Source organism: Engraulis encrasicolus, chromosome 20 (genome assembly GCF_034702125.1).
Source record: "Engraulis encrasicolus isolate BLACKSEA-1 chromosome 20, IST_EnEncr_1.0, whole genome shotgun sequence".
In the NCBI taxonomy this organism is placed as follows: domain Eukaryota; kingdom Metazoa; phylum Chordata; class Actinopteri; order Clupeiformes; family Engraulidae; genus Engraulis; species Engraulis encrasicolus.
In genome coordinates this window covers 36525604-36550603 of record NC_085876.1, presented here as the reverse complement: position 1 = coordinate 36550603, position 25000 = coordinate 36525604, and the positions used below count along the sequence as shown (strand labels likewise).

At 44.7% G+C, this 25000-nt stretch overlaps 1 protein-coding gene across 1 annotated transcript in view; it reads left to right on the top strand.

Moving 5' to 3' along the window:
- Positions 1-15180, top strand: part of cacng7a (calcium channel, voltage-dependent, gamma subunit 7a) — a 39956-nt gene extending 24776 nt beyond the window's left edge. The window contains exons 5-6 of the mRNA XM_063185860.1: positions 4175-4320; positions 14698-15180. Of these exons, the coding sequence (XP_063041930.1) occupies positions 4175-4320; positions 14698-15180 (629 nt within the window). The remainder of the gene's footprint in view (positions 1-4174; positions 4321-14697) is intronic.
- The last annotated feature ends 9820 nt before the right edge of the window (positions 15181-25000 follow it).

Below are 25000 nucleotides of genomic sequence, written 5' to 3'. Positions count from 1 at the left end.
ACTTAAACAACCACTCCTCCCTCTCATCCCTCTCTCCTCATCCCTCTCTCTCTCTCTCTCCTCTCTCTCTCTCTCTCTCTCTCTCTCTCTCTCTCTCTCTCTCTCTCTCTCTCTGTCTCTCTCTCTCTCTCTCTCTCTCTCTCTCTCTCTCTCTGTCTCTCTCTCTGTCTCTCTCTCTCATGCACACACACAGAAAGCGAGAGGGAAGTAGAGAGAGACATAATGCACAGACACCAACACGTGGTTAAGTGACGCATACCCACACCCTGTCACCCAAAGACACACGCAGCGCGACACACACACACACACACACACACACACACACACACACACACACACACACGCACACACACACAGACACACGCACGCACGCACACACACACACACACACATTCATGACATAACATATACAGATACCCCCCCCCACACACACACACACGCCTCTCTCATGTCTCTTCCCCTGGTCTTCATGTCTGAGAGCCATAGCCTTGCTGCCTCCTCTGCCTCTTTTCCCTCCTCTGCCTCTGCCTCTTCCCCCAGCGTGACTCCCTCTCCTCTCCCTCCTCTCCCTCCTCTCCCTCCTCTGCCTCCTCTCCCTCCTCTACCTCCTCTGCCTCTCCCTCCTCTTCCTCCTCTGCCTCTACCTCCTCTGCCTCCTCTCCCTCCTCTCCTCTCCTCTCCTCTCCTCTCCCTCCTCTCTCTCCTCTCCCTCCTCTCCCTCCTCTCCCTCCTCTGCTCTCCTCCTCTGGCTCCTCTGCCTCCTCTCCCTCCTCTACCTCCTCTCCCTCCTCTGCCTCCTCTCCCTCCTCTCCCTCCTCTCCCTCCTCTGCCTCCTCTCCCTCCTCTCCCTCCTCTCCCTCCTCTCCCTCCTCTCACTCCTCTCCCTCCTCTCCCTCCTCTCCCTCCTCTCCCTCCTCTCCCTCCTCTCCTCTCCTCTCCTCTCCCTCCTCTCCCTCCTCTCCCTCCTCTGCCTCCTCTCCCTCCTCCGCCTCCTCTCCCTCCTCTCCCTCCTCTCCCTCCTCTGCCTCCTCTTACTCTCCGTCCTCCGCCTCCTCTGCCTCCTCTCCCTCCTCTCCCTCCTCTGCCTCTTCCCCCAGCGTGACTCCCTCATCTCTGTCCTCTCCCGCTGTCTGCTCTGAATGTCAAAACGTCAGGAAAACACCAACAGCAGCGCACACTGCATCGCACCACACCACACCACACCACACTGCACCACACCACACCACACCACACCACACCACACCACCATGACTACGCTCCCTAACTCACTCGGAGGCACGCACAAATGCACACACACACACGCACGTACGTACGCACGTATGAACACGCACATTTACACGTGCACACACACACACACACACATACACACATTCACCCACACCCACACATGCGCGCACACACATGCAAAGATAAATACATACAATACACACAAACACACAGGCTGAGACACAAGCAGCACACCACTAATCACCACACCTCCCCCCCACTCTCAGGACGGGCCTGTCAGCTCCTACTGACACTGGCACCTGTGAAAAAGATAAGGGGTAGAAGACAGACAAAGAAACGGGCGAAAACATCATCACGTACATACCCTATATTCACACACAAACACAAATTAACCATGACACCGAGACACACCATGAATCACAAACATGCATTCATAGTTTCATGGACGCAAACAACAAAAAAACACACATTTGCCACACTATCCCCACCTGTGAAAAAGATAAGGGGGCGAAGACAGAGAAAAAAAACATGCAATAACATCATCACATACATACCCTATATTCACACACAAACACAAATTAACCATGACACTGAGACACACCAAGAAGCACAAACAGGCATTCATAGTTTCATGAAAACAACAGCAAAAAACACACATTCGCCACACGATCCCCAACTCAGAAGACGTGAGCACTGGCTTTCTCACCTGATGCAATATTAAACATGTCTGCACCTTGCTCTGCATGTACGGCGGAGCAGCGTCTTGCACGACACTCCTCGAAAGACAAGCAGCTAAACGAAAAACTGTGTCTTGTTTCCGTCTCTGACTATACGGTTTTGGTTTATTTATGGATATACTGTAGAAAGGCAAAAGATAATAACGTGAAAGGGATAACGTGAATGTTGAACACTTTTTTTCCCCCAACATGGTCCATGTTCTCTCTGTTGCTTCCCCCTCTCTGTCACATTTAATCTTTGTGACTCTCCCCGTTTCTCTTTTTTTCTCTTTCTTTCTTTCTTTCTTTCTTTCTTTCTTTCTTTCTTTCTTTCTTTCTTTCTTTCTTTCTTTCTTTCTTTCTTTCTTTCTTTATGGCTGTCTCTCTGTCTCTCTGTGTCTATTAATCTGTGTGTATTTATCCTTACTCTCTCTGTCTATCTCTCTGTTCCTTTGGTCTGAGGGGCTGTTTATACATACCCGCCCCGGGTATTTTGATAAACGTAGACCTTTCCCTCTGTTTGTGCCTTTCGTATACAAACAAATTGAGGTTTTTCCTCTGAAAATGAAGCTTAAAAAAAACTCTGGCAAAATTGGAGATTTTTTTAAAACTCAGGTTAGCATTTGTATACAAACAGAGATAAACGGAGATTGGAATGGCGTTCGCCCTACCATGCACAGGCCTAACGTACAGGGGCGGAGCAGAGGAGGGGGCATAGGGGCCAGGAACCCCAGGCCTCACCACTTGGGGGGGTGGCTGCCAGTGGCTTTCGATTGCCGAACATCTTGTAGGGGCCCCATTCTACGATATTTCGTGGGCCCAACGCCTCTGACACATCTCCCGCCCCCCCACTGTCCCAATACCAGTACTCCGGCCCTGCTAACGTATTACAGTAGTGACAGCTCTCAGCAGCACATTTATGCATATTTGCCTATTACGTGAACGGAACCATTTTGGTAAGCTTAGAGAAGAAAAATGTTTGTTTTTCACAACACCCCGGGTATGTATAAACAACCCCTGAGTCTGGTGGTACGCATGATGCTGTATCAAGTCAATTCAATTCAGTTCAAGGTTACTTTATTGGCATGCCTGAATGTGTAGTGTCAGTATTGCCAAAGCTGGTTAAAGAGAAAACACGCACATCCGTCTCAAAAAATAGGGTGCAGGACCAACAAAAATACCATGAAAAAATTGAATGAAAAGTCCGCGACACCAAGCTCCCGTTGCTCTTTTTAATGTAACGTTTCGGGCAGCATGCCCTTCATCAGACAAAGTATTGCCAAAGCTTACAGAGTACATTCCTATAATAATATCAAAGGAATTTAAGAACATTGCGCACACGCACACGCACACGCACACGCACACACACACACACACACACACACACACACACACACACACACACACACACACACACACACACACACACACACACACACACAAACACAGCATTCACTGAATATCCCCACTGTCTCTCTGGGTATGGCATGCTGCAACAAATTTTCCAGCTATCCTCCTATTTTAATTTTGCATATTCTCTCTATCTCTTTCTCTCTCTCTCACTCTCTCGCTCTCTCTCTCTCTCTCTCTCTCTCTCTCTCTCTCTCTCTCTCTCTCTCTCTCTCTCTCTTTCTCTTTTGTATAGCACCACAATGTGTGATTCTGTATTCAAAGAATGTGTAATAAAGGTGTTTTTAAATTCAAAAATAAAAATCCCTAGTTGTCTATCTCTCTAATTGTTGAGCTTGGTGCACTACCCATGGGTGAGCGGTTAGGGCGTCAGACTTGCATCCCAGAGGTTGCCGGTTCGACTCCCGACCCGCCGGGTTGGTGGGGGGAGTAATCAACCAGTGCTCTCCCCCATCCTCCTCCATGACTGAGGTACCCTGAGCATGGTACCATCCCACCGCACTGCTCCCCATGGGGCGCCACTGAGGGCTGCCCCCTTGCATGGGTGAGGCATAAATGCAATTTCGTTGTGTTCAGTGTGCAGTGTTCACTTGTGTGCTGTGGAGTGCTGTGTCACAATGACAATGGGAGTTGGAGTTTCCCAATGGGCTTTCTTTCGCTTTCACTCTCTCCGTCTATCTTAAAAACAGTCTCTTGTCTCTCTGTGTTCCTTAGGCCTGAGTCCCGTAGTGGGCCTGGTGCTGTACAGTACATCTCCAAAATCTCTCTCTCTCTCTCTCTCTCTCTCTCTCTCTCTCTCTCTCTCTCTCTCTCTCTCTCAGGCCTGAGTCTGGTGGTGGGCCTGGTGCTGTACATATCCAGTATAAATGACGAGGTCATGAATCGCCCGCGAGAGGCCGAGCACTTCTTCCACTACCACTACGGATGGTCCTTCGCCTTCGCATGCAGCTCCTTCCTCCTCAAAGAGGTCAGTGTGAACACACACACACACACACACACACACACACACACACACACACACACACACACACACACACACACACTGAAACACACTCAGACACACACACATACACACACAGAAACACACTCAGACACACACACACAGAAACACACTCAGACACACACACACACACACAGACACGCGCGCACACACGCACACACACACACACACACACACACACACACACAGAAACACACTCAGACACACACACACACACACAGACACGCGCGCACACACGCACACACACAGTTTTCATGTCTTAATTACAGAAGGCCCCATAATAATTAGCACCAGGTGCTCATGTCTCCATGCCTGTCCACCACTTTCTGAGCCTCCCAGCACCTACAGGCTCTCATCAATACACATTAGCGTTAGCGGTTAGCACCCGCTGCTCTCCCCCCTTCACATTTACCAGACTCATCCCAACCCGTCACATAGCATTAGCCTGACGAGCCGCGCTGACTTCCTGTTGCTAGTTACGTGTACGTTAGCTAGCAGGCTATTATATGGTCAGTTCACTATTCGTGTAGCAGCGCAACAGTGATGATACTGGGTAAAAAAAATAGAAACAAGGAACAAGAGAAATTGAGTGTAGTGTTTTAATTTTTGGTTTAAAATGTACTGAAAAAGAACATTGCGACAACAAAAATGAAGTCCGCAACACCTGACTCCTGTTTTTCTTTTTTACTCTGACGTTTTGGGCAGCATGATTGAAGGGCGTTAACAATTAATATTATCTTGCTACATTAACAAAGAGAAACGTCAGCCTGGTTTTGCAGACTTTATTTGTGCTGCTCCTCTTTACTTTGTTAGTCCAGCACCCATTTGAGATGGATGTGCATTCTTTGTTAAACATCGAAAAACATTATGACACAATAAGAACATTTGACGTCAATGTCTTCAGATTTTCTAAAGAAGGTGGCAGAAAGGGGAAAAGGGCCCTCTTGTTAGCTGTTAACGAGCAACCTAACAGACATCTCTGCAGAAATGATACAGAACTGATAACACAAAATGGTGAAGGAGTAAGGAGCTCCGTTGTAGCCTAGCAAGCTTAGGATGCGTCAGAACACAGGCGGATAGGCGACAGGCAGCTCTGTTCATGACGATAGCCTGAGACCAACAACAGCACCGCCGCCAGATCTCCCCTCTCCCAGTCTTTGCCCCTGTCTTAAGCTACTCTGTCTGTCTGCCTTCCTGCTTGGCTGCCCAGCCTGAGACAACCACTACCACAACTTCCAGCTCTTCCTTCTCTTCCATCTCAAAGCCCTTTATCCCTGTCCTGCCCAGCCCTGCCCAGCTCTGCCCTGCCCTGCCCTTCCCTGCCCTACCCTGCCCTACCCTGCCCTACCCTGCCCTACCCTGCCCTGCCCTGCCCTACCCTGCCCTACCCTGCCCTCCCCTGCCCTACCCTGCCCTGCCCTACCCTGCCCTGCCCTGCCCTGCCCTGCCCTACCCTGCCCTGTCCTGCCCTACCCTGCCCTACCCTACCCTGCCCTACCCTGCCCTACCCTGCCCTGCCCTACCCTGCCCTGCCCTGCCCTGCCCTACCCTGCCCTACCCTGCCCTGCCCTGCCCTACCCTGCCTGGCCTGCCTGCTTGGACTGCTGCTGGATGGCTTGTGTGTCTCTGCTCTAGGCTTGTTAGGAGTATGTAGACAAACAGACTATTATGGTGCCAGCCATAAGTACAGTAGCACAACCACTGCACTAACACAACAGAAATGGTGGTGGGAAAAAAGAGCCTTGTTTTTAGTCATTATCAAGAAGTTGCCAACAACTATCTCCTCGCAGGAGGCAAATAAGTGAAAGCTCTGTTTGTTATGTTGTTGTTGTTGATCCTGAGACCAACACCACCACCTCCTGCCCTCCTCTCGCCCAGCCTTTGAGCGTGTTCCATTCTCCACACTCTGCACTGTGTACTGTGATACAGTGCACTTTCCACCCTCAACTTAACGGCTAAATTTGAGGGTGAAGTGCAGGTCCAATTCACGTTCTGTCTGATACACTTCACGGAAATGACGGTTGTCGCGTGTCATCAGAGTCTACCATGCGCCAATATCACGGAAGACACTGTTCTTTATGTTGACAATTTTTTTACCTACCCCTTTCTCTTATACATGTGGCTATTGTCTTTGGAATCAAAACTATGCTGTCATCACAGAGATTCGGCAGTTTGACGATCTGACACTCAACCAGAGAGGAAACTACGTAACAAACATGGCGGCCGTTGAGTGCGAAAAGTGTACATAACTCCACACTTCAAAAAACGGCCAGTTTGAGGGCGTTATCCGGGTAGTTTACAGTACACTTCACCGCCACGAATAGAAATGCAACTGCCCTGCATACCCAAACACAGTGCGGGAAGGGCGGAAAGTACAAACATTGGAACAGCCTCTTTGTCTCTGGCCTTTCCCAGAGACAAGCACTGCCACCACCACCACACTAGCTCTCTCAATCCAAGCCGTTGTCTCTGTTTTGGGGTCTACATATACTAAGAAGCGGGTTCGGGAGTAAACAAGTTAAGAGGTTGGACTCCAGCCTCTTCTATTAGATGATTTACCTCTTAACTTAACCTGGTTTACTCCTGAACCAGCTTCTTAGCATACATGGGTTCGTCATGTTTGTAAACACGATGTTGTGAGGAGGGGCAAGACACTGGCAGCCAACCACGTGAGCTAATTTTTTGACCGACAGCGGTTTCCAACAATCAGAGGTTGAGTTGTGCTCAGCTAGTTTCGCGCAGTCAGGAGAAAACAAAAACGTAGAACCCATGTATAGAGCCCTCTGCTCTGCTTGCCGTCCTGCCCACCCTGCCTGCCTGAGACAACCACCACCATCAGCACCACCTCCAGCTCTCCCCTCTCCCTGCCTTTATGCCTCTCCTCTCCTGTTCAGCCCAGCCCAGCCCAGTCTGACAAACAACCACCACAACCTCCATCTCTCCTTTTGTCCTTGTCTGTCCCCTGCTCTGCCTGCCCAGCCTTCCTCTTCATACCGCCTTGTCTGGTTCATGTGGTTATCTGGCCTGGGTGACTACTGTAGCTGGCCTGTGTGGCAGTTCTCCGGGGCTCGGTCGCAGTCACAGCTGAGGCAGTAATTGCCTGCCGTGGCCGAGCCTGCCTGGGAGTGAGCGTGACAGGCGACCGTGTCTTGTGTTGGGTACAGTGTGTCCTGATGCAGGGCTGGACTGGCCATCTGGCATAGGGGGCATTCCCCGGTGGGCCCTGTACCCTCGTGGGCCCCTATTCTCAGAAATGTTTTTTAAAAATTATATACAGTATATATATATTTTTTTTTTACCTTTTCCCCGCACCCTCGTGGGTCACTCCTCATGGTCCACCATTTTTTAATTATTATTTTTTTTATTTTAAAAAGTATTATTTATTTTTTTAAAACATTTCTGAAAATAGGGTCCCACGAGGGTGCGGGGCCCACAGGTGAGTCAGTTCTGCGACGCTAATTATGAGGGGCCCTTTTAAGCTAAAAGTGCCCGGGCCATTTTTCTCCCCCAGCCAGCCCTGTCCTGATGCAAAACAGCAATAGCTCTGTAATCACCCCAACACAGCCCCCCCGCCCCCATCTCCTCTTCAGCCCCCCCCCCCCCCCCCCCCCCCCCCCCCCCCCCCCCCCCCCCCCCCCCCCCCCCCCCCCCCCCCCCCCCCCCCCAACACTCCTCCACCACAACTCCAACTCCTCCACCACAACTCCTCCACCACTCCACTTTGCCCCGAGATGCAATGACATGGCAGGACCCATAGAGCCCCCAAAATCAGCAGAAAATGAGAGAGCATAAAATATTAAGAGATTATATAACCGACATAATGAATTCATTGAATAATTAAGCAAAAATGATGATGTGTCATTTGCCTCTGTTCTGGCGAACAAAATATTTTAGTGTACAGAAAGGACACAGTATAAAATGTAGACATACATGCAAGAAGTGTCAAATAAATCAATTCCATAACGTAATAAGTAAAATAATGAAATTGAATTCAACTGAGCTGGCGAGCAAATCGTTTCTCTGTTCTTGAAAACAAATATATTAGTGTAGATCATTTGTTTGGTCTTTCAAGGGAGAGACATCTGAATTTGGCTGAATAGGTCTTAAAATTGGATGCCGCCAAATTGTTTTGTAAGGCTAAATTGATTTTTTTCCCCATGCTGTCACATTGTCACAAACACTTCTGTTTCACAATGCACAATTGTGTGTATGTGTGTGTACGCTTGTTGAGGATCAATTTATCTCCCGTCTTGTCATAGTATTTCAAACTGATTGTTTAAGACAGGTTAACGCACACAAAAAAACCTCTTCACGTGGTAAACGACACATTTTCTAAGCACCTTCTTATCAAAAGAGAATTACTATCCATCTATTTTGGAGACACAACCATGCAGCCAAAAACATAAAGTAATAATAATGAACAGAAGAAGGGATGGGCGATTTATTGACCGCATAAGGAGGAGAGGGGCTTTCTTTTGTCTTCCGTGACAGCTCCTGTCGGCTTCTGCTTACTCCCATATTTCTCTTATAGAGATGAGTTTGGTCAATAGAGGAATTGTACAGACAAAGGGCTTCCAACCTCTTCTACCAATCTCCATTAAGTGTGTGCAAACACGCACACATATAGGCCTACACACATGCCTGCAAACACACACACACACACACACAGGTGCGCACGCACACGCACACACACACACACACACACACACACATGTGCACACACACTCACACACACACACACACACACACACACACACACACACACACACACACACACACACACACACACACACACACACACACACACACACACACACACACACACACACACACACACACACACACACACACACACAAACTTGCACCCCACAGCACAACAGATCAATAAGAGTTTGGCATGAGTTCAAGCCCTACCCTATTACCTTGTAATCATTCAATTATGCTGTGCCACATTAAAAAATTCAATATTTATTTAAGACAACTCTCTGCCAATGTTTAGGATTTGGCATTGGGATTTTAAAGGGACACTGTGCAGGAAATGGTCAAAAAAGGTACTGCCACTATGCTGCTCATTGAAACTGCGTCGCCTATTGCCAAATTTGACCTTTTCATGATAGTTTACTAAGTAATAAACTACTATTTTTTTAAGTACAGTCATTTTTGCAACTAAAAATGGCTATTTCTGGAAATTCAAAATGGCGGACCATGGAGAAGATCCCCCTTTTCATGTATGAAAAATTCAATTTTTCCAGTCATAATGAATACTTAGAATTTGATGCTGGTGGTAAGTATTCATGAAAAAGGTAACATTAGTGAATGGGCAGCATGAATTCTGGAAATAAACAACTAAAAATCTCACACAGTGTCCCTTTAAGTAATACTTCATGTTGCTTTTAGCGTTCCAGCTTTGACATGTTTAGGCTTTGACAATACAACCTGCAATGTTTTTTTTTCACCCATGAACAGTGCTGTGCTGCAATATGTTGTTCTGCAATATGAATGTAGTCAGCCTGTGATGTGGACTGAGCAACGCGACTTTGGTTGGTGCTGCTATTTATTTAAGACAATTCTTTATTTATGTAAAAGCTTCACAGCTTTTTATTTGCATTTAAGATTTGACATATTCAGGCTTTGACCAGACAACATGTCCTATTTTCACACAGAAATGTGCCGCATCACAGTGTGTTGCACTGCAATGTGAATATAGTTAGGCTGTGGTGCAAGCTGTGCTGTAATATTAAGGATGATTTGGTTTTGTTGCTGCTATGTAATCAAGACAATTCTCTGCCAATGTTAAAGGGTTTGGCATTCAGTATTTTACATGTTCAGGTTATGATTGCATAGCAGGTATTTTTTTCCCACCAGAAGATTGCAGCACTGCAGTGTGTATTGTAGAGCTGCAGTGTGAATCTAGTTAGGCTATGATGGAAGTGGTGCAGTAGTAATGAAGATGACTTAGGTTTTGTGCTACTCTGCAGGGTTTCCCCCTGTACTGTATTGTTAAAGGGACACTGTGTGAGATTTTTAGTTGTTTATTTCCAGAATTCATGCTGCCCATTCACTAATGTTACCTTTTTCATGAATACTTACCACCAGCATCAAATTCAAAGTATTCATTATGACTGGAAAAATTGAACTTTTCATACATGAAAAGGGGGATCTTCTCCATGGCATGACTTGGACCATACTAGAATATATTTCTTTATTACTTAGGAAACTTTCATGTATAGATCACATTTGGCCCAGTTTCAATGAGCAGCATAGTTGCAGTACCTTTTTTGACCATTTCCTGCACAGTGTACCTTTAAAGGTGCCCAACGTTTGTCATGAATACTTAAAGGGGCTCTAGGTAGGATTAAAAGTTTAATTAATCACTGTCCCGAGTCAGCCGATCCTTATTTGAGTCATTAGTAGGTGAACGATGACTCTGGCGACCACTTCCACGGTTCGCTGTCATAAAACCCCAAATGCATCTTTTGGCAGAGCGGTCAGAACGAGTGTCGACATTTCTCATACGAAAAATCGCTTTAGATACCATATTCATATTTGTATCAACTGCTGGCCTTCTGTGATGAAAAACATTCTCACAGCGAGTTTATTTAAACAGCATTTTTTCATGACTGTGTAGATTTTGACACAGGCATGCCACGGGCACCGCGCAAACAACGTCATCCTATTGTGCCCCTTTAACACCACTGTCATATTCTAAGTGTTCATTATGACTGGGAAAACTGCGCTATTCATACATTCCTCCATGTCTGCCATTTCGAATTTCCACAAATAGATATTTTAGCTGCAAAACGTACTGTTTTTTGGTTATACTAATAAACGGTAAATTATTACTTCGTAAATGTTCATGAAAAGATGACATTTGGCGATAGGCAGCACAGTTTCAATGAGCAGCATACTGTAGTTGCAATATCTACTCTGGCCACCATTCTACACAGTGCACCTTTAAGGCACCCACATTGACAACAAACACCCACTGCCTTGACTAAGTCCCTGAAAAGATTTTTAGAAGTTTTATGCGGGGAGAATTTGACATAAATGTTTCCCTTTGGTATTTTTTTCTGCCATGTTTCATGGGAAATTCTACAACATATCCTTTCCAATGATGATAGTCATGCCTCTCTGATATCGGCCAACATCCCCCCCCCCCACACACACACACACACACACACACACACCATCACCACCTTAACTAAACAGAAATTCTGCAGAAAACACTGCTCTGACTGTTCTGCACAGGACCCTGTGAAATAGCTCTTAATATTCGATTTATGTAGCGTAGACAGATGCATAATGCAAACACATCTCCAGGGAACCACCTCACAGGAGTCTGACTCCGATTGTGTTTTGGTACAACGACAGCAAACCAACTTTCAAATGTATGAACCCAATTCAGCAGCCCGTGCGAAAGGAGAAGAGCGAAACTAGTGCATTTGAGTAACATAAGGGAAAGTGCAGCTGCTCAACTAGGGAATGCAGCAACGATTTAAAATTAAATAAAACCAGGAAATAGTATTCAATTCCCCAATGTCCCTAATTCACGACACTAAGAAGTTGGAGTGTTGGCTGGTGTGGCTTCCATCTTCACACGCACACACACACACACACACACACACACGCACACACACACACACACACACACACACACACACACACACACACACACACACACACGCAAACGCACGCGCAAACGCACGCGCACACACACAGGCTTTTCTAAGGCGCTGTCTGAATGTCACTCCCTGATGACTTCCACTGACATGAAGTGATGAGGCCATGTCTAGCCCCCTGCAGCACTTTAGCCTCCTCGACTGAACTTTCCAAATTGTTTTTAGCTTTTTTGTTTTTTCTTTGGCATGTCTGTCAAAGATTTTCTTGCTGATTTTGTCTCCGCCCCCACCCCTCTACATTATGACAGAGGGATAAGGAAAGGATGAAGATAGAGAGAAAAATGATTGAGAGGAAGTAGAGAGGAAAGGGAGAGAGAGGGAGTGAGAGAGAGAGAGAGAGAGAGAGAGAGAGAGAGAGAGAGAGCGAGAGAGAGAGAGAGAGGGGAAAGAGGGAGAGAGAGAGGAAGAAGGAGAGGATGATGGGAGAGCAAGAGAAAGAAAAGTAGAGGCCAGAGAGAGAGAGAGAGACAGAGAGAGATAGATGGAGGGAGAGAGGCCTTGCCTAACCCCCAGAGGGAATCGTTCTGTTCTTGGCGCCTAATGGCTCGCTCATCATTTGGCCCCTGCATAATTATTCATCCACACACAGTTTTAAGCAAAGCGAAGAGGTGTCATCCTGGGTGGCCCGAAGGAAATTGGGCACACTTCCCAAAAAGACACTATTACATTTTGGAGCCACTAACTCAATTTAGGTCTTTAAGGTCCTAAAGGCTTAACATTTTTTAGTACAAAACTGCAGACATAAAATCTGTTTGGGATATTTTTTTTTCTCTCTCGAAAGAGCATGAGTCAACCTTCACAATTTTGGGGGTGCTGTGTGGGGCTGTAACGATATTGGATCGAACCGAGAGATCACGATACTCAGAGTTACGATACTGTATCGTGATGTAAGGGAGCAGTATTGTGATACGAACCTATCAATGTTTTGTATCCTTCAGTCCAGAAAACAACCATATAATTTGATGTGATAGTGCTTCCAAGCTTCAAATGAGATACATTTCAGAAGTCGTGGGGTGTATCGAGCCGTAAGTCAAAAATCGTATTACGAATCGAATCGTGAGTTTAGTGTATCGTTACAGTGCTGTGCTGTTGTGGTAGGGCAGTGGTAAAGCACGCTAAGCTAAGGCATGCCCAATGGGGGACCCAGCAGGTTCAGGTTTGGCCAGGATAATTTCCCATCCTTACCCTCTCTCTCCCCCTATCTCTCTATCCCCATAATTTCCTGTCCACCTCTTCACCTGTCCTATCATAATAACGTCAAAAAGGCCAAAATATATGTATTTTCTAAAACCATAATTATGTTGACAGCTGGCCTTTTTAAGCAATACCAATTGCGATGGGTGTCTTCATTGCCCAGGGGCAGTGGTGTAGTCTACATAGAACGCGGGTATACGGAGTATACCACTTCTAAATTTCAGGGATTTCAGTATACCCACTTTAAATGTATTGATCCATTATTTTGAATAGCACAAATATATACAGTATACCCACTTCCAAAAATGCTTAAGTTTACAGTATACCCACCATAAAAAAAAGTAGACTACACCACTGCCCAGGGGCGCTTGGCAATCTCCAGTACAGAATGTGCATCCTCTATTTTTAGAACGCTAAGTAGCATGGTGCTCAACATAGCACGGCTCACGGGTCCTCAGGTCTATCACGATCGGTCCCTACGCAACTACTCAAGCGTGGCAAAAGAACCTTGATGATGCATGAAGGGGTTAAAAAAAAGAGATTCAAGTTTAATTTAATCACTGTGTGTTGCTACGTACGGGGGTTGTGTGGATTTGAGCCTCGTCATTTAGCAACTCACGAGAAGCAATTCACAGTAATGTAGACAAACTATTGACATTTTATTAATTCCTCATTTACAGTGCGCCAGTGTTTCGATTTTGCACCTTGTCTTTTGCCTCTTGAAGGAGAACTCTCCTTTATAATGTCTTTAATTAGATCGTAGCTGGATTTTTCTCCTACATTGTGCATTGCCTCGGATAAAAGCGTCATCATCTTTTTGCTGCAACCACCAAACCAGTACCACTTTTAGCCATAGTCACACAACACCTGTAGCCTCTTTGCGTGGATGGGCCCACCGTTCACACATTGCTGAAAAGACTGACTGAACTACATCATATGTAACAACATTGCTATGAAATTAGAGGAAAGCCTTAAGTAACAGATTAAAACTTGATCGTTACTATTTTGGCGACAGTACGGTTTTAACATAGGCTCTGCACAAAGGTGTTAAACATACTGTACAGCATGCAATAGGCTATATAACACAAGACTACAACACAAGAGAGATATAGTCAGGGGGACCACCTACAATACATCATTTCACATGGGGAGGTGTGGTTTACGATTGTCCACAAACATTTATTTGGCGTCATGAATGTATAATTTCTTGTACGTAGCGCATACACGTAGCCAATAGCATTCGTTGTAATTCAAATAAACTACAAGCTTCCATTTGTTGAGTAATACGCGTCATCCCCTTTCCATCCCTCCATGCTCTTAGATTGTCTCCTTTCTTCAGGCTAGCGCTTTGGCACGAGCCATGCTGTCTCTCATATCAGAACGGATGTGGCAAGCAGCATGGGATTTCCTAGGCTATTGCTATCAGCGTTTAGAGTTATGCTTATGTTGTGTTTGGTGGTTGTTTTTGCAGGGGGCGGGCGTGATGTCCGTGTACCTCTTCATGAAGCGCTACACCGAGGAGGAGATGTACCGGCCCCACCCCGCTCTCTACCGCCCCCGCCTGTCCGAGTGCAGCGACTACAGCGGCCAGTACCTGCACCCGGAGTCCTGGCCGCCCCCGCAGCGCGGACGCAGCGCCTCCGAGGTCTCCAGCGACATCTCCATCCAGCTGAACCAGAACACGCCCCCGGGGCCGCCCAAGGGGGGCAGCGGCAGTGGCTCCGGCGGCGCGGCCCCCAGCGGGCCCCCGTCCTCCTCCGGGCCCTCGTCAGGGGCCAGCTACCACCACGCCCCTCACTCCTCCTCCTCCTCCGCCTCCTACGCCCACTCCATGCACCATGCCATGCAGCAGGGTCCCCACAACCCCCAGGCCCTGCCCATGGCCACGCCCCCCGCCGCTGTGCCCCCGCCACGCTACCACGCACACATGCGCATGAGTGCCTCCCCCTGTTAGAGGAAGACGGAGAGGAGGAGGAGGAGGAAGAGGAGGGGGAGGAGGAGAGGAGAGGAACAGGAAGATTATCTACTCTGCACTGCACTGCACTGACAGATACATATTACACTCTATACTGTAAACATTCAGACATGCAGACATTCACAAATACTTTATACACGTATGACAATTACATGCACACACAGGCACAAATACTTAGGTATTTGTTGGATTGTTTTAGAGTTAAATTGGAATGGGAGCTTGACACAGGCAAAGGAATGTGGGGGTTGGTGGGTAGGCCTACAGGGTGGATAAAGACTGAAAATTGTTTTTGAAGAGTGGTGTAGAAATCACATTTAAACACACAGTTAACACACAGAACCACAATCAAGACCAGTTGTATATGCATAGAGATTTTTACTTCAACTGTATGAAAATGTTTCCATTTGATGCTGTTAAAGACTCTTCCATAGTCTTCTCCTAGCTATTATGCTAGATATGTTTTCTTTTTCATCTTTCGTCTTTACGTCAATGACAATGTTACAATTTGTATGATAATGTTTTGTTGTTTGTTTTGATGGTAAGCTTTACTATAGCGAATGTCTGGGAGGGTTCGGGTAGCAATGGGACTTTGAAGCCGCTTTACAAAGAAAATGTTGTTTACTGAGGCTCAGTGCCTCTCTGGGCGCTGCATCTCTAGAGTCTAGGATCCACATTTGCAGCCCTGTTTACACATACCTAGATATTTATTTTATTTGTATTTATTTTTTTTGGGGGGGGTGTCTTTTTTTAGGCCTCTTGTTTACATGAGCAGAGAGCTCAGTCCAGTAGGCTTTGACTTTAGACTTTGTTTTAAAAAAGTTGGGTTCACTCCAGTAGATTTTGTTTTCAAAAGAGGACTTTTTTCAGAACAAAAATAGTTGTAAAAAAAACCAATATCTGTTTCAAACATATCTAGGAAAGTGTGAACAGGGCCTGGAATCTGGAATGTGGTGAAAGCTGAGACTTTTTACAGTACATCTTGCTGAGGCTAAGTTCTGCGCTGATGCGTTGGACCTTCATCTAAGACTATAATGCACTGGATAAATGCTGGGAGGCTGAAACGAAAATCCCTTCATCAGATTTGTACATATTGTAAAATAGCATTCAGGCTCTGTATGCGAGGCGGAGGTATAATGGACGAATTTCACACCACCTCCCATCAGCACCCATTTTCTGAAGAAAAGAAAAAAAACTGTGAGCCCACGAGTTGGCAGTTAATTGGGATCACCCTTCCAAAATTGCAAACAACTGTAGCAATATAGCATTTAAAGATATTAGAAAAAGATCCCTCATTCAAGCTGATTTACAGCTTGGCCTCCTGGCGTTGCCTCAAGCAGCTATAGATACATTTTTTTTGCTCTTATTTTCTACTGAGTACCGGCTATCAAAAAAGCCTCCATACGCAGCAAAAGGCTTAGCGTAGCTCAATTGAGATAGAATGCCTTGCCTTAGAAAACGTTTGTCTCTGGTTACCCTTTTGGGGGCTTCTTTTTTGCTGTTTAGCAGCTGTCTGGCTCTGTTTATTTAAGTTTACTAACACTCTTGTGTCCGTTGCCATTTGTATTTTGGAAGAGATACTGGAGTGCTATTATTACTATTATTACTATTATTGATTACTATATTACTATTACTTCTGCTCCTAGTATTGCAATTATTGCTATTATCCTGATAATGTACTATGGAAAAAAAACAACATATGTATTTCTAAATCAGTATTGTAAGTACAACTAGAGACATTTTTCTATTAATATTATGATACACATTTGGTTTGAGGAATGTTGAATGGAATGGCTGATAATGGACATTATAGGGAAAATTGTGTTGGTGTGTGTGTGTGTGTGTGTGTGTGTGTGTGTGTGTGTGTGTGTGTGTGTGTGTGTGTGTGTGCGTGTGTGTGCGTGCGTGTGTGAGAGAGAGAGAAAGAAAGAGAGAGAGAGAGCGAGAAAGAGAGAAAGAAAGAGAGAGAGAGATAGAGAGAGAGAGAGAGAGAGAGAGAGAGAGAGAGAGAGAGATCGTGTGTGTAAAAAAAATGAAATGACCTTCTCATCAACAGTAACGTCACACTGTAATCATTGCAGTTTGGACTACGCCAGCGAACATTGTGTATTCCAAGCCTGTGAGGTTGAACAGTATCACTGCATAATCATCTGATGCACTGACAAAGAATTTATAAAGCTATTTGCACAGACTAGTGGTGGTAGTAGGGAGGTGTGTGGCTAGTTATGCAGCCTTGTGCTATAATACAAAAAAAAATGCTTATCAGGTATCAGGTATTATTCTATTACAGGAACTTTGCTAGAGCACAATAGAGATATATACCAATGCAGAGGGAGAGTCTGTGACAAGGTGAGGTAGCTGCCTACTGAGTGACAGACGGGCTGTGATCTCAAAGGAGAGTGAGAGAGAGGGAGAGAGAGAGAGAGAGAGAGAGAGAGGGAGAGAGAGAGGGAGAGAGATATGCAACCCGTCTCTGTGTTTCTGTGGCGCCCCTGTGTGGTTGCTGGAGGTACTACAAGCCTCTCTAACATAGGGGTGGGAGGCAGGAATGAGTCATGATCACCCAGAGAGAAGGAGAATTGCTGATCACTCACTCAGAATGGGAAAGGAGAGGAGAGGCTGCTTAAGAATAGTCTGTCCCCCTTTCCAGTTCTTTGTTATATGTAGATAGATACAAACACAACCCCCTTTTAAAATCTATATTTGAATCTGCAGTGTCTGTAAAAAAAAAAAATCTATCTAGAACAGAGGAGGTCGCACCAATGATGTAGTATGTTAGCTTACGCAAGACAAATCATCAGATGTTAGACCCCAGTTATTTTTTCAAAAGATATAAAAAATATATTGCTTCCAAAGTCAGGAATGTACAGAAATCAAAGAACCAACTTATATCACAGTGAATGAAAAGTGAGTAGGCCTACGTATAAAGTTACAATATATAGTTCTAGTTTTTCTTTTGCCCTCTGTCGAAAGACTGTGAGGGTGGTGATGCTTCCTACAGGAGCCCAGCTGGTCCAGGGTGTGTTTGCCTTTTGTGTAGTGTTGCACCACCGATACCGATACCAGGATCGGTGGATCGGCACTAAATTGGTGGTATCGGTATCGGCGAGTACCAACAAATAGGGCACCGATACCATTTACAGATGCTTGTATGACACTTAAACAGCCTTGAAATTAGTTATTTCATAGAGGTATTTAAAAAGTATAAAAAGTTGTGCTGGATTCACTTTGTATTAGTCTTTTCCCTGTTTCACAAAGGTAGACAGCAGCCTGACAAAGCCATGCAATGATTTTACATCCAAGTAGTATGCACTGTAGCCCTTCATATATATGTACAGTATAGGCCTATTTCAAATAGGGTGGTATCGGTATGGTATCGGTATCGACCGATCCTGCACAGCCAGGTATCGGGTATCGGTATCGGGGCCAAAAAATGGTATCGGTGCAACACTACTTTTTTGACTCCCCGACTTTGACGTTTGCAGGACTGGTTCCTGCCTAAAAGATTTCTGCCGTGTTAGTCATTCAACATTTGGAGAGTGAGAGAGGGATCAAATTACACACTAGATCTCTGCAAAGTCAGTACACACAGCCTGCGTTAGGTAGACAGTTGTGCACACTGATTTGCGAAAAAGTGAATATGTTCAAAGCAAACTGTGTCAAGGCAGAATGTGGCAGGGATTGTGGTAGTGCGGTGGAAAATTGTGTGTTACGTTAAAATTTTGTGTAACTTGAGACTGTAAATCCACACTCAGAGAATTTGATTCCATACTCTTTCACAGTGTATTTGTTTTCTCCTTTTAAGTGTTGAATTTGCACTTTCACAAAATTGACTGTACGCAGTCGATCCAATTTATAAAGCTGTGGGCCTTCCTTTTTCACAACAGGAGTTTAACAGTAGAGATTAGTTATATTATATTGACTATATCCAATGTCACTGATATAAAAAATATAAGGAAAGGTGTGTGTGTGTGTGTGTGTGTGTGTGTGTGTGTGTGTGTGTGTGTGTGTGTGTGTGTGTGTGTGTGTGTGTGTGTGTGTGTGTGTGTGTGTGTGTGTGTGTGTGTGTGTGTGTGTGTGTGTGTGTGTGTGTGTGTTGTGTGTGTTTGTGGAAGTTACAATGAGTATTCTTTGCTCTATATGTGAAGCCGGAAGAAAGAGTAAACAGTAGTTGTTGGCAAAGTGGTGATGACTCAAAGTAAGAAAAATGAAATGGCTTTGAAACTAACAAGATTTGATTGTACATTGGCAGCCCAGTCCTATCCAGTGTGTGTGTGCGTGTGTGTGTGTGTGTGTGTGTGTGTGTGTGTGTGTGTGTGTGTGTGTGTGTGTGTGTGTGTGTGTGTGTGTGTGTGTGTGTGTGTGTGTGTGTGTGTGTGTGTGTGTGTGTGTGTGTGTGTGTGAGCGTGTGTGTGTGTGTGTGTGTGTGTGTGTTCTTTCCGACTCAGTCCTCTGGAGGTGTCAGGCATTTATCGTCATTTGTGCCCTGCCACTATTATATCTGAGCCATTCAGGCTGGTCTGCCATGGTGTGTGCAGTGCATTGTGGAAGTGAAGTCTGCTGCTGTGTTATGTTAGCAAGTCCTTGAGCAGCATGTGTCGCGGTGGCCATTTTTTTTTTGGTTGTCGTCCCCCCTAAGTGGATGGCTCTGATGTGCCATTTGTCTTGTTCATATCTGCGATGGTGTCTCTACCTGAGTACTTCCTCCACTTCTATTCTGTTAGTTGTCATTTACATCGCTGTCTCCTACTCTCCATGCCTGCTTGTCACCCACCTCTTCTCTCTCTCTCTCTCTCTCTCTCTCTCTCTCTCTCTCTCTCTCTCTCTCTCTCTCTCTCTCTCTCTCTCTCTCTCTCTCTCTCTCTCTCTCTCTCTCTCTCTCTCCTACCTTATTTTATCTTTTTCCACTCTTTACCTGTCTTTTCGTCACTCATTCAGTAAATTTCTCTCTCCCTCTCTCCACACTCTTTCTCCTTCGTTCAGCTTTTTCCTCCCATTCCTTGCCTTCTTTCATTCTTTACATTTCCGTTTTCCTCATATCTCTCTTTCCATCTCTCTTTACCTTTTCTGTTTTCTGTCTTTGTTACCCCTCTCTCCCTCCCTCTCTCTCTCTCTCCCTCCCTCTCTCTCTCTCTCCCACCTCGCTCCATTGCTCTTCACCGGTCTCTCCCGTCAGCATCTCTCTCTCTCTCTCTCTCTCTCTCTCTCTCTCTCTCTCTCTCTCTCTCTCTCTCTCTCTCTCTCTCCCCCCCCTCCCCCTATCTCTCTCTCTGTGTTGAGGGTCATTAATCTTGATTTGTCTCCTCAAATAGCCGTTTGTCTCACCTGTCTCATTGCTGTCCTCTTCTCGTTTCTCTCTCTCCCCTGTGGCAGTACATTCCTCTTCTCCTTCTCTGTATGCACTGCTCCGTCTCCATCTTCTCACATCCCCGGCTCACTTTTTCACTCCCTGTGTGTGTTTTTTTCTGTCCCCCTTGTCTTACTTTATCTCATAGCCTCTTTTTCGTCGCTTGTGTGCTCCTAACCCACTGTTAGCTTGTTTTTTTTTGTCAGCCGCTCTGATTTCTTTCTCTCTCCTTTTCTCTGGTTCTCTCCATCTCTCTGCCTCTCTCTCTCTCTCTCTCTCTCTCTCTCTCTCTCTCTCTCTCTCTCTCTCTCTCTCTCTCCCTCTCTATCTGTATCTCTCTCTCTCTCTCTCTCTCTCTCTCTCTCTCTCTCTATTTCTCTCTCTCTCTTTCATCTCCCCCCCTCTCTCTATCTCTCTCTCTCTCTCTCTCTCTCTCTCTCTCTCTCTCTCTCTCTCTCTCTCTCTCTCTCTCTCTCTCTCTCTCTATTTCTGTCTTTCTAACATCTCCCCATGCCTCCTCGATCGTGTCTAGTCAGCTGCTTGGTGTGGGATGAATCTCTGTTTCTTTGTCAGCTGTTGTCAGTGAGTTTTGTTTCCCTTGCTTTCTCTATCTCCATGCTGTGTCCTCACATCCCGTCCCATAGATTATTTATTTTCTCACGTTTCTCTTCATCTGAGTTCTCTGTGTTGTTTCTGTCGATCCCCCCCCCTTTATTGTCTTCTGCACTTCCCTCTCACCATTTCTCTGTATTACAGGAACTGTGCCTGAATTAAAACGCTTATTATTATTATTATTATTATTACTATTATTATTATTATTATTATTATTATTATTATTATTATTATTATTATTATTATTATTATTATTATTATTATTATTATACCTTTTCAGAAAATTATACATCTTGTATGGGTATATACAGTATGATGAATTCACACTTGTCTATTGTGCACTATGAAAGAGAGATTGTTCCTGCTGGAGTAGAAATGTGTGGAAAGCTGATAACAGTAAAAAAAAAAAGAGTGCAATCCTGAGGTATTGACTGCCATGTCATCATCTTCAGCAACTGAATAAATCTTAGGGGTCAAACTGTCTTTTGTCTCTCTGACTTACATTTTTTAAAGTTGTACAAATGAGTCATCATGTCTTTCAAAGACCTCCCGAGAGGAAGCCAGTAGTGCTGAGGTATGCAGTGTTGTAGGATGGGGAAGAAGCGCATCACTGAGGGGAAAAAAGGGCTGCTTCACACATGTACGCACCTTAAGAAGCGATGAATCGAAAATGCTGAGCGCATCTCTTCATATCGGTTTAACCAGCAGTATTTTATGCAATATTTAATTTTATGCAATATATAATTTACTTAAGACAGAAGTAATACCGTCGAAACAAAAGATAGAACTTTTACATGTCTCAAGTTTTTAAAAAAAGTGTTGAGTTAAACAGTAAGACATAATGAGCGTAATACATATATTTTATGCAATGTTGTGTCCATTATCATTGGCATGTTACTTATGTAAATAGTTCATCCACAAAGAGTTTGAGAGAAGTTAAGTGACTCTGTTCTGGGGTCTCTTTTTATAGTCCCAGAGACACACAGTAGGTGTTCTCTCTCACCCATAGTGTTGGCAGCGTACCAGTAAAGGCTTGATGTTGCACTGAAACACTGTGGAACTCGGAACGGTGCACTGAACACTGCAGAATATCTCCTTTTCAACTTAGTTTGAAATGTTTGCCCATAATTTACGTCTTTTAGGGCAGCCTCATACCCTCTGATTTTCAAAGTAATGTTATTTAACTTTCTTATGATGATCCTATCATAAAATATGATTGAATGTTCATTAGCTATATGTCCAAGCAATACCCAAAAATCCATATGTGTTTGCAAACAACCTGTGATTAGTGAGCTCCCACATATTCACTGATATAGAAACATTATTCCAATGCTACTCACGAGTCACAACCATTCTCTTTTTAGTCAGAAACTGACAAAGCCTGAGCTCTATGCATGCCCTATACTGGCTGAAGCTTGCAAGCATACATAGTGCCAATGGTCCCAATAAAGATCGTGTTAATCCAACTCTTTGAATGCTGAATTACCACTTATGGAGTTGAATTTAAAACCTTTTCGCACATATTTGGAATCATAGTGTTAATTCAACACTCAAATTGTTTTGTTAAACACTAAAATTGAGCTGGACCATAGACTTATATTCTCAGAATAGGGTTGAATCAACGTTGTATTTTTACTGTTTTCCCCTTACAGAGCGGTGGGCTGCATGGCCAAGCAAGTGCCCGTTTACTCACCAATGACTCATTCAATCATCCACCACGAAGATGGCTCATTTCCCTCAAAAATGGTGTATAGTGTCACTATAACATGGATGACTTAGTCAGTGAGGCAAAGGACGAGGCAAAGTCGAGGTTTATTGACCGATAGAGATGTCAAAGCAGACAGCCCTGATATTCTTTAATATTGTTCTTGTCAGATTGAAGGACACCATGTGAGGAGAAGTAGGGCCGAACAAAGCAACAATGGACACACAAATCCTCATAGATCTGTTATAAACGCAGGGCTTTAGTTAGGAGGTTGAGGCAGGATAACCTACAGCGCAGTATGCATTTGATAGATATAGCCTTGTGCCCGCCCCATTGTCCCTTTGGACCATCTAACCAGAAAGATGCTGTTGTCTGGTCGACTGATTAAGTAATAGCTATAACCGATGAAGATGGGCCTGTTGATGGGCCTATTCAGTCTTTGCTGAAAACACTCAACTACATATCATCATAACAACACTGCTATGACAAAGCCGGGAGTCTTATGTAATCGATTAAGACTTAGTCATTACCATTTTGGTAACATTAAGGTTATAACAGAGGCTCTGCGCTAAGGAGTTAAGTTAGGCCCACCAATGTCACGATTTGGTTTTCTGACTTTACATTCCTGACAAAAACTTACATATCAGGGGTGCATTTCTTGAAACCATAGTTGCTAACTTCATTAGCTACTTTGTTGTTTGCAATGCAATTTCTCATTGGCAACTACCCAAGTTGCTAACTAGCTAACAACTTCCCTTTTGAGAAACACACCCCAGAGCTGCTGACAGAAAGACTTCAATGTCCATTTTTGGGGATGCTGATATTTCCTACAAAGACGCAAATGCATAGTGGGCCTTCCCATCAAGATGACATTTTAGCAATATTCATCAAGCAACAATCTGGCAATCTGGCCATAAATAATGACATTGACAACATAGTGTTCAATTATTTAGAAAATAAATGTTTTTTCTTGACTTGATGAGGAAGAAACCTATTAAATCATTGATGAACATCCCCACAAATGGTGGAACAGAAAGTGATGGCAGAGAAACAGAAATAAAGACAAGCAACCGTATATACTGACAGATTGCCAATCAACATCCAGACAGATGTTTACAATAAATAATTTACTGGTGTGTGAATCAATGACTACCAAATAATGAGCAAAGTTCACAGAATAAATGCTCTTTAGAAAGAAGGAAGATGTTTCCTCTGCATTGTGTTTAAAGTAATATATGTAATAACATGTTTAGGAGCATGGTTAATGTATAACAGATAGTTCAAACACCTAGATATTTAGATATTGGGGTATTTTAAATGAGACAAACCTCTATGAACCCTTTACACATTTATGATGACAGAAGTTGTTCCGTCTGTCTGTGAAAAGAATATATTTCCCCCCCCCAGAATTTACAACATCAATATTGCAACCACACAAGCTCTCATATTTCCAATTTCTAGAATCCCATCTGTGCACATACATACTGTCAGATTGTGACAAACAGAGCCCTCTATACTCATGCACCACATACATGCATCCCCTCTCTCCCTCTCTCCCTCTCTCCCTCTCTCTCTCTCTCTCTCTCTCTCTCTCTCTCTCTCTCTCTCTCTCTCTCTCTGACTTTTCTCGGAATGCAATCATTCTCCCTGACTGGCTTATTGAACAACCATGGTGCAGCACAGCCCCCATCCAAGATGATGTCTTATTATACACGCACATACACGTATAGGACCACTCGTTGGGCATGGAAGGGATCCTTTGGGAATCAGTAGCTGCAATGATTTGGATATAGGGAGACTTCAAAAACAGACGAGAATGAGGTTTTTTTTTTTTTTTTAAACAGCGCTTCCCTGGGGTGTGCATGGGGAAGAACAAAATGGCCACCAAGCTTACAGTAATTGATCGTGTTGTTGGAAATCACACACACACACACACACACACACACACACACACACACACACACACACACACACACACACACACACACACACACACACACACACACACACACACACACACACACACACACACACACACACACACACACACACACACACACACACACACACACACACACACACACACACACACACACACAGGTTTATATTCACAGTAAAGCAAAGCCTGGCTTTGTGTG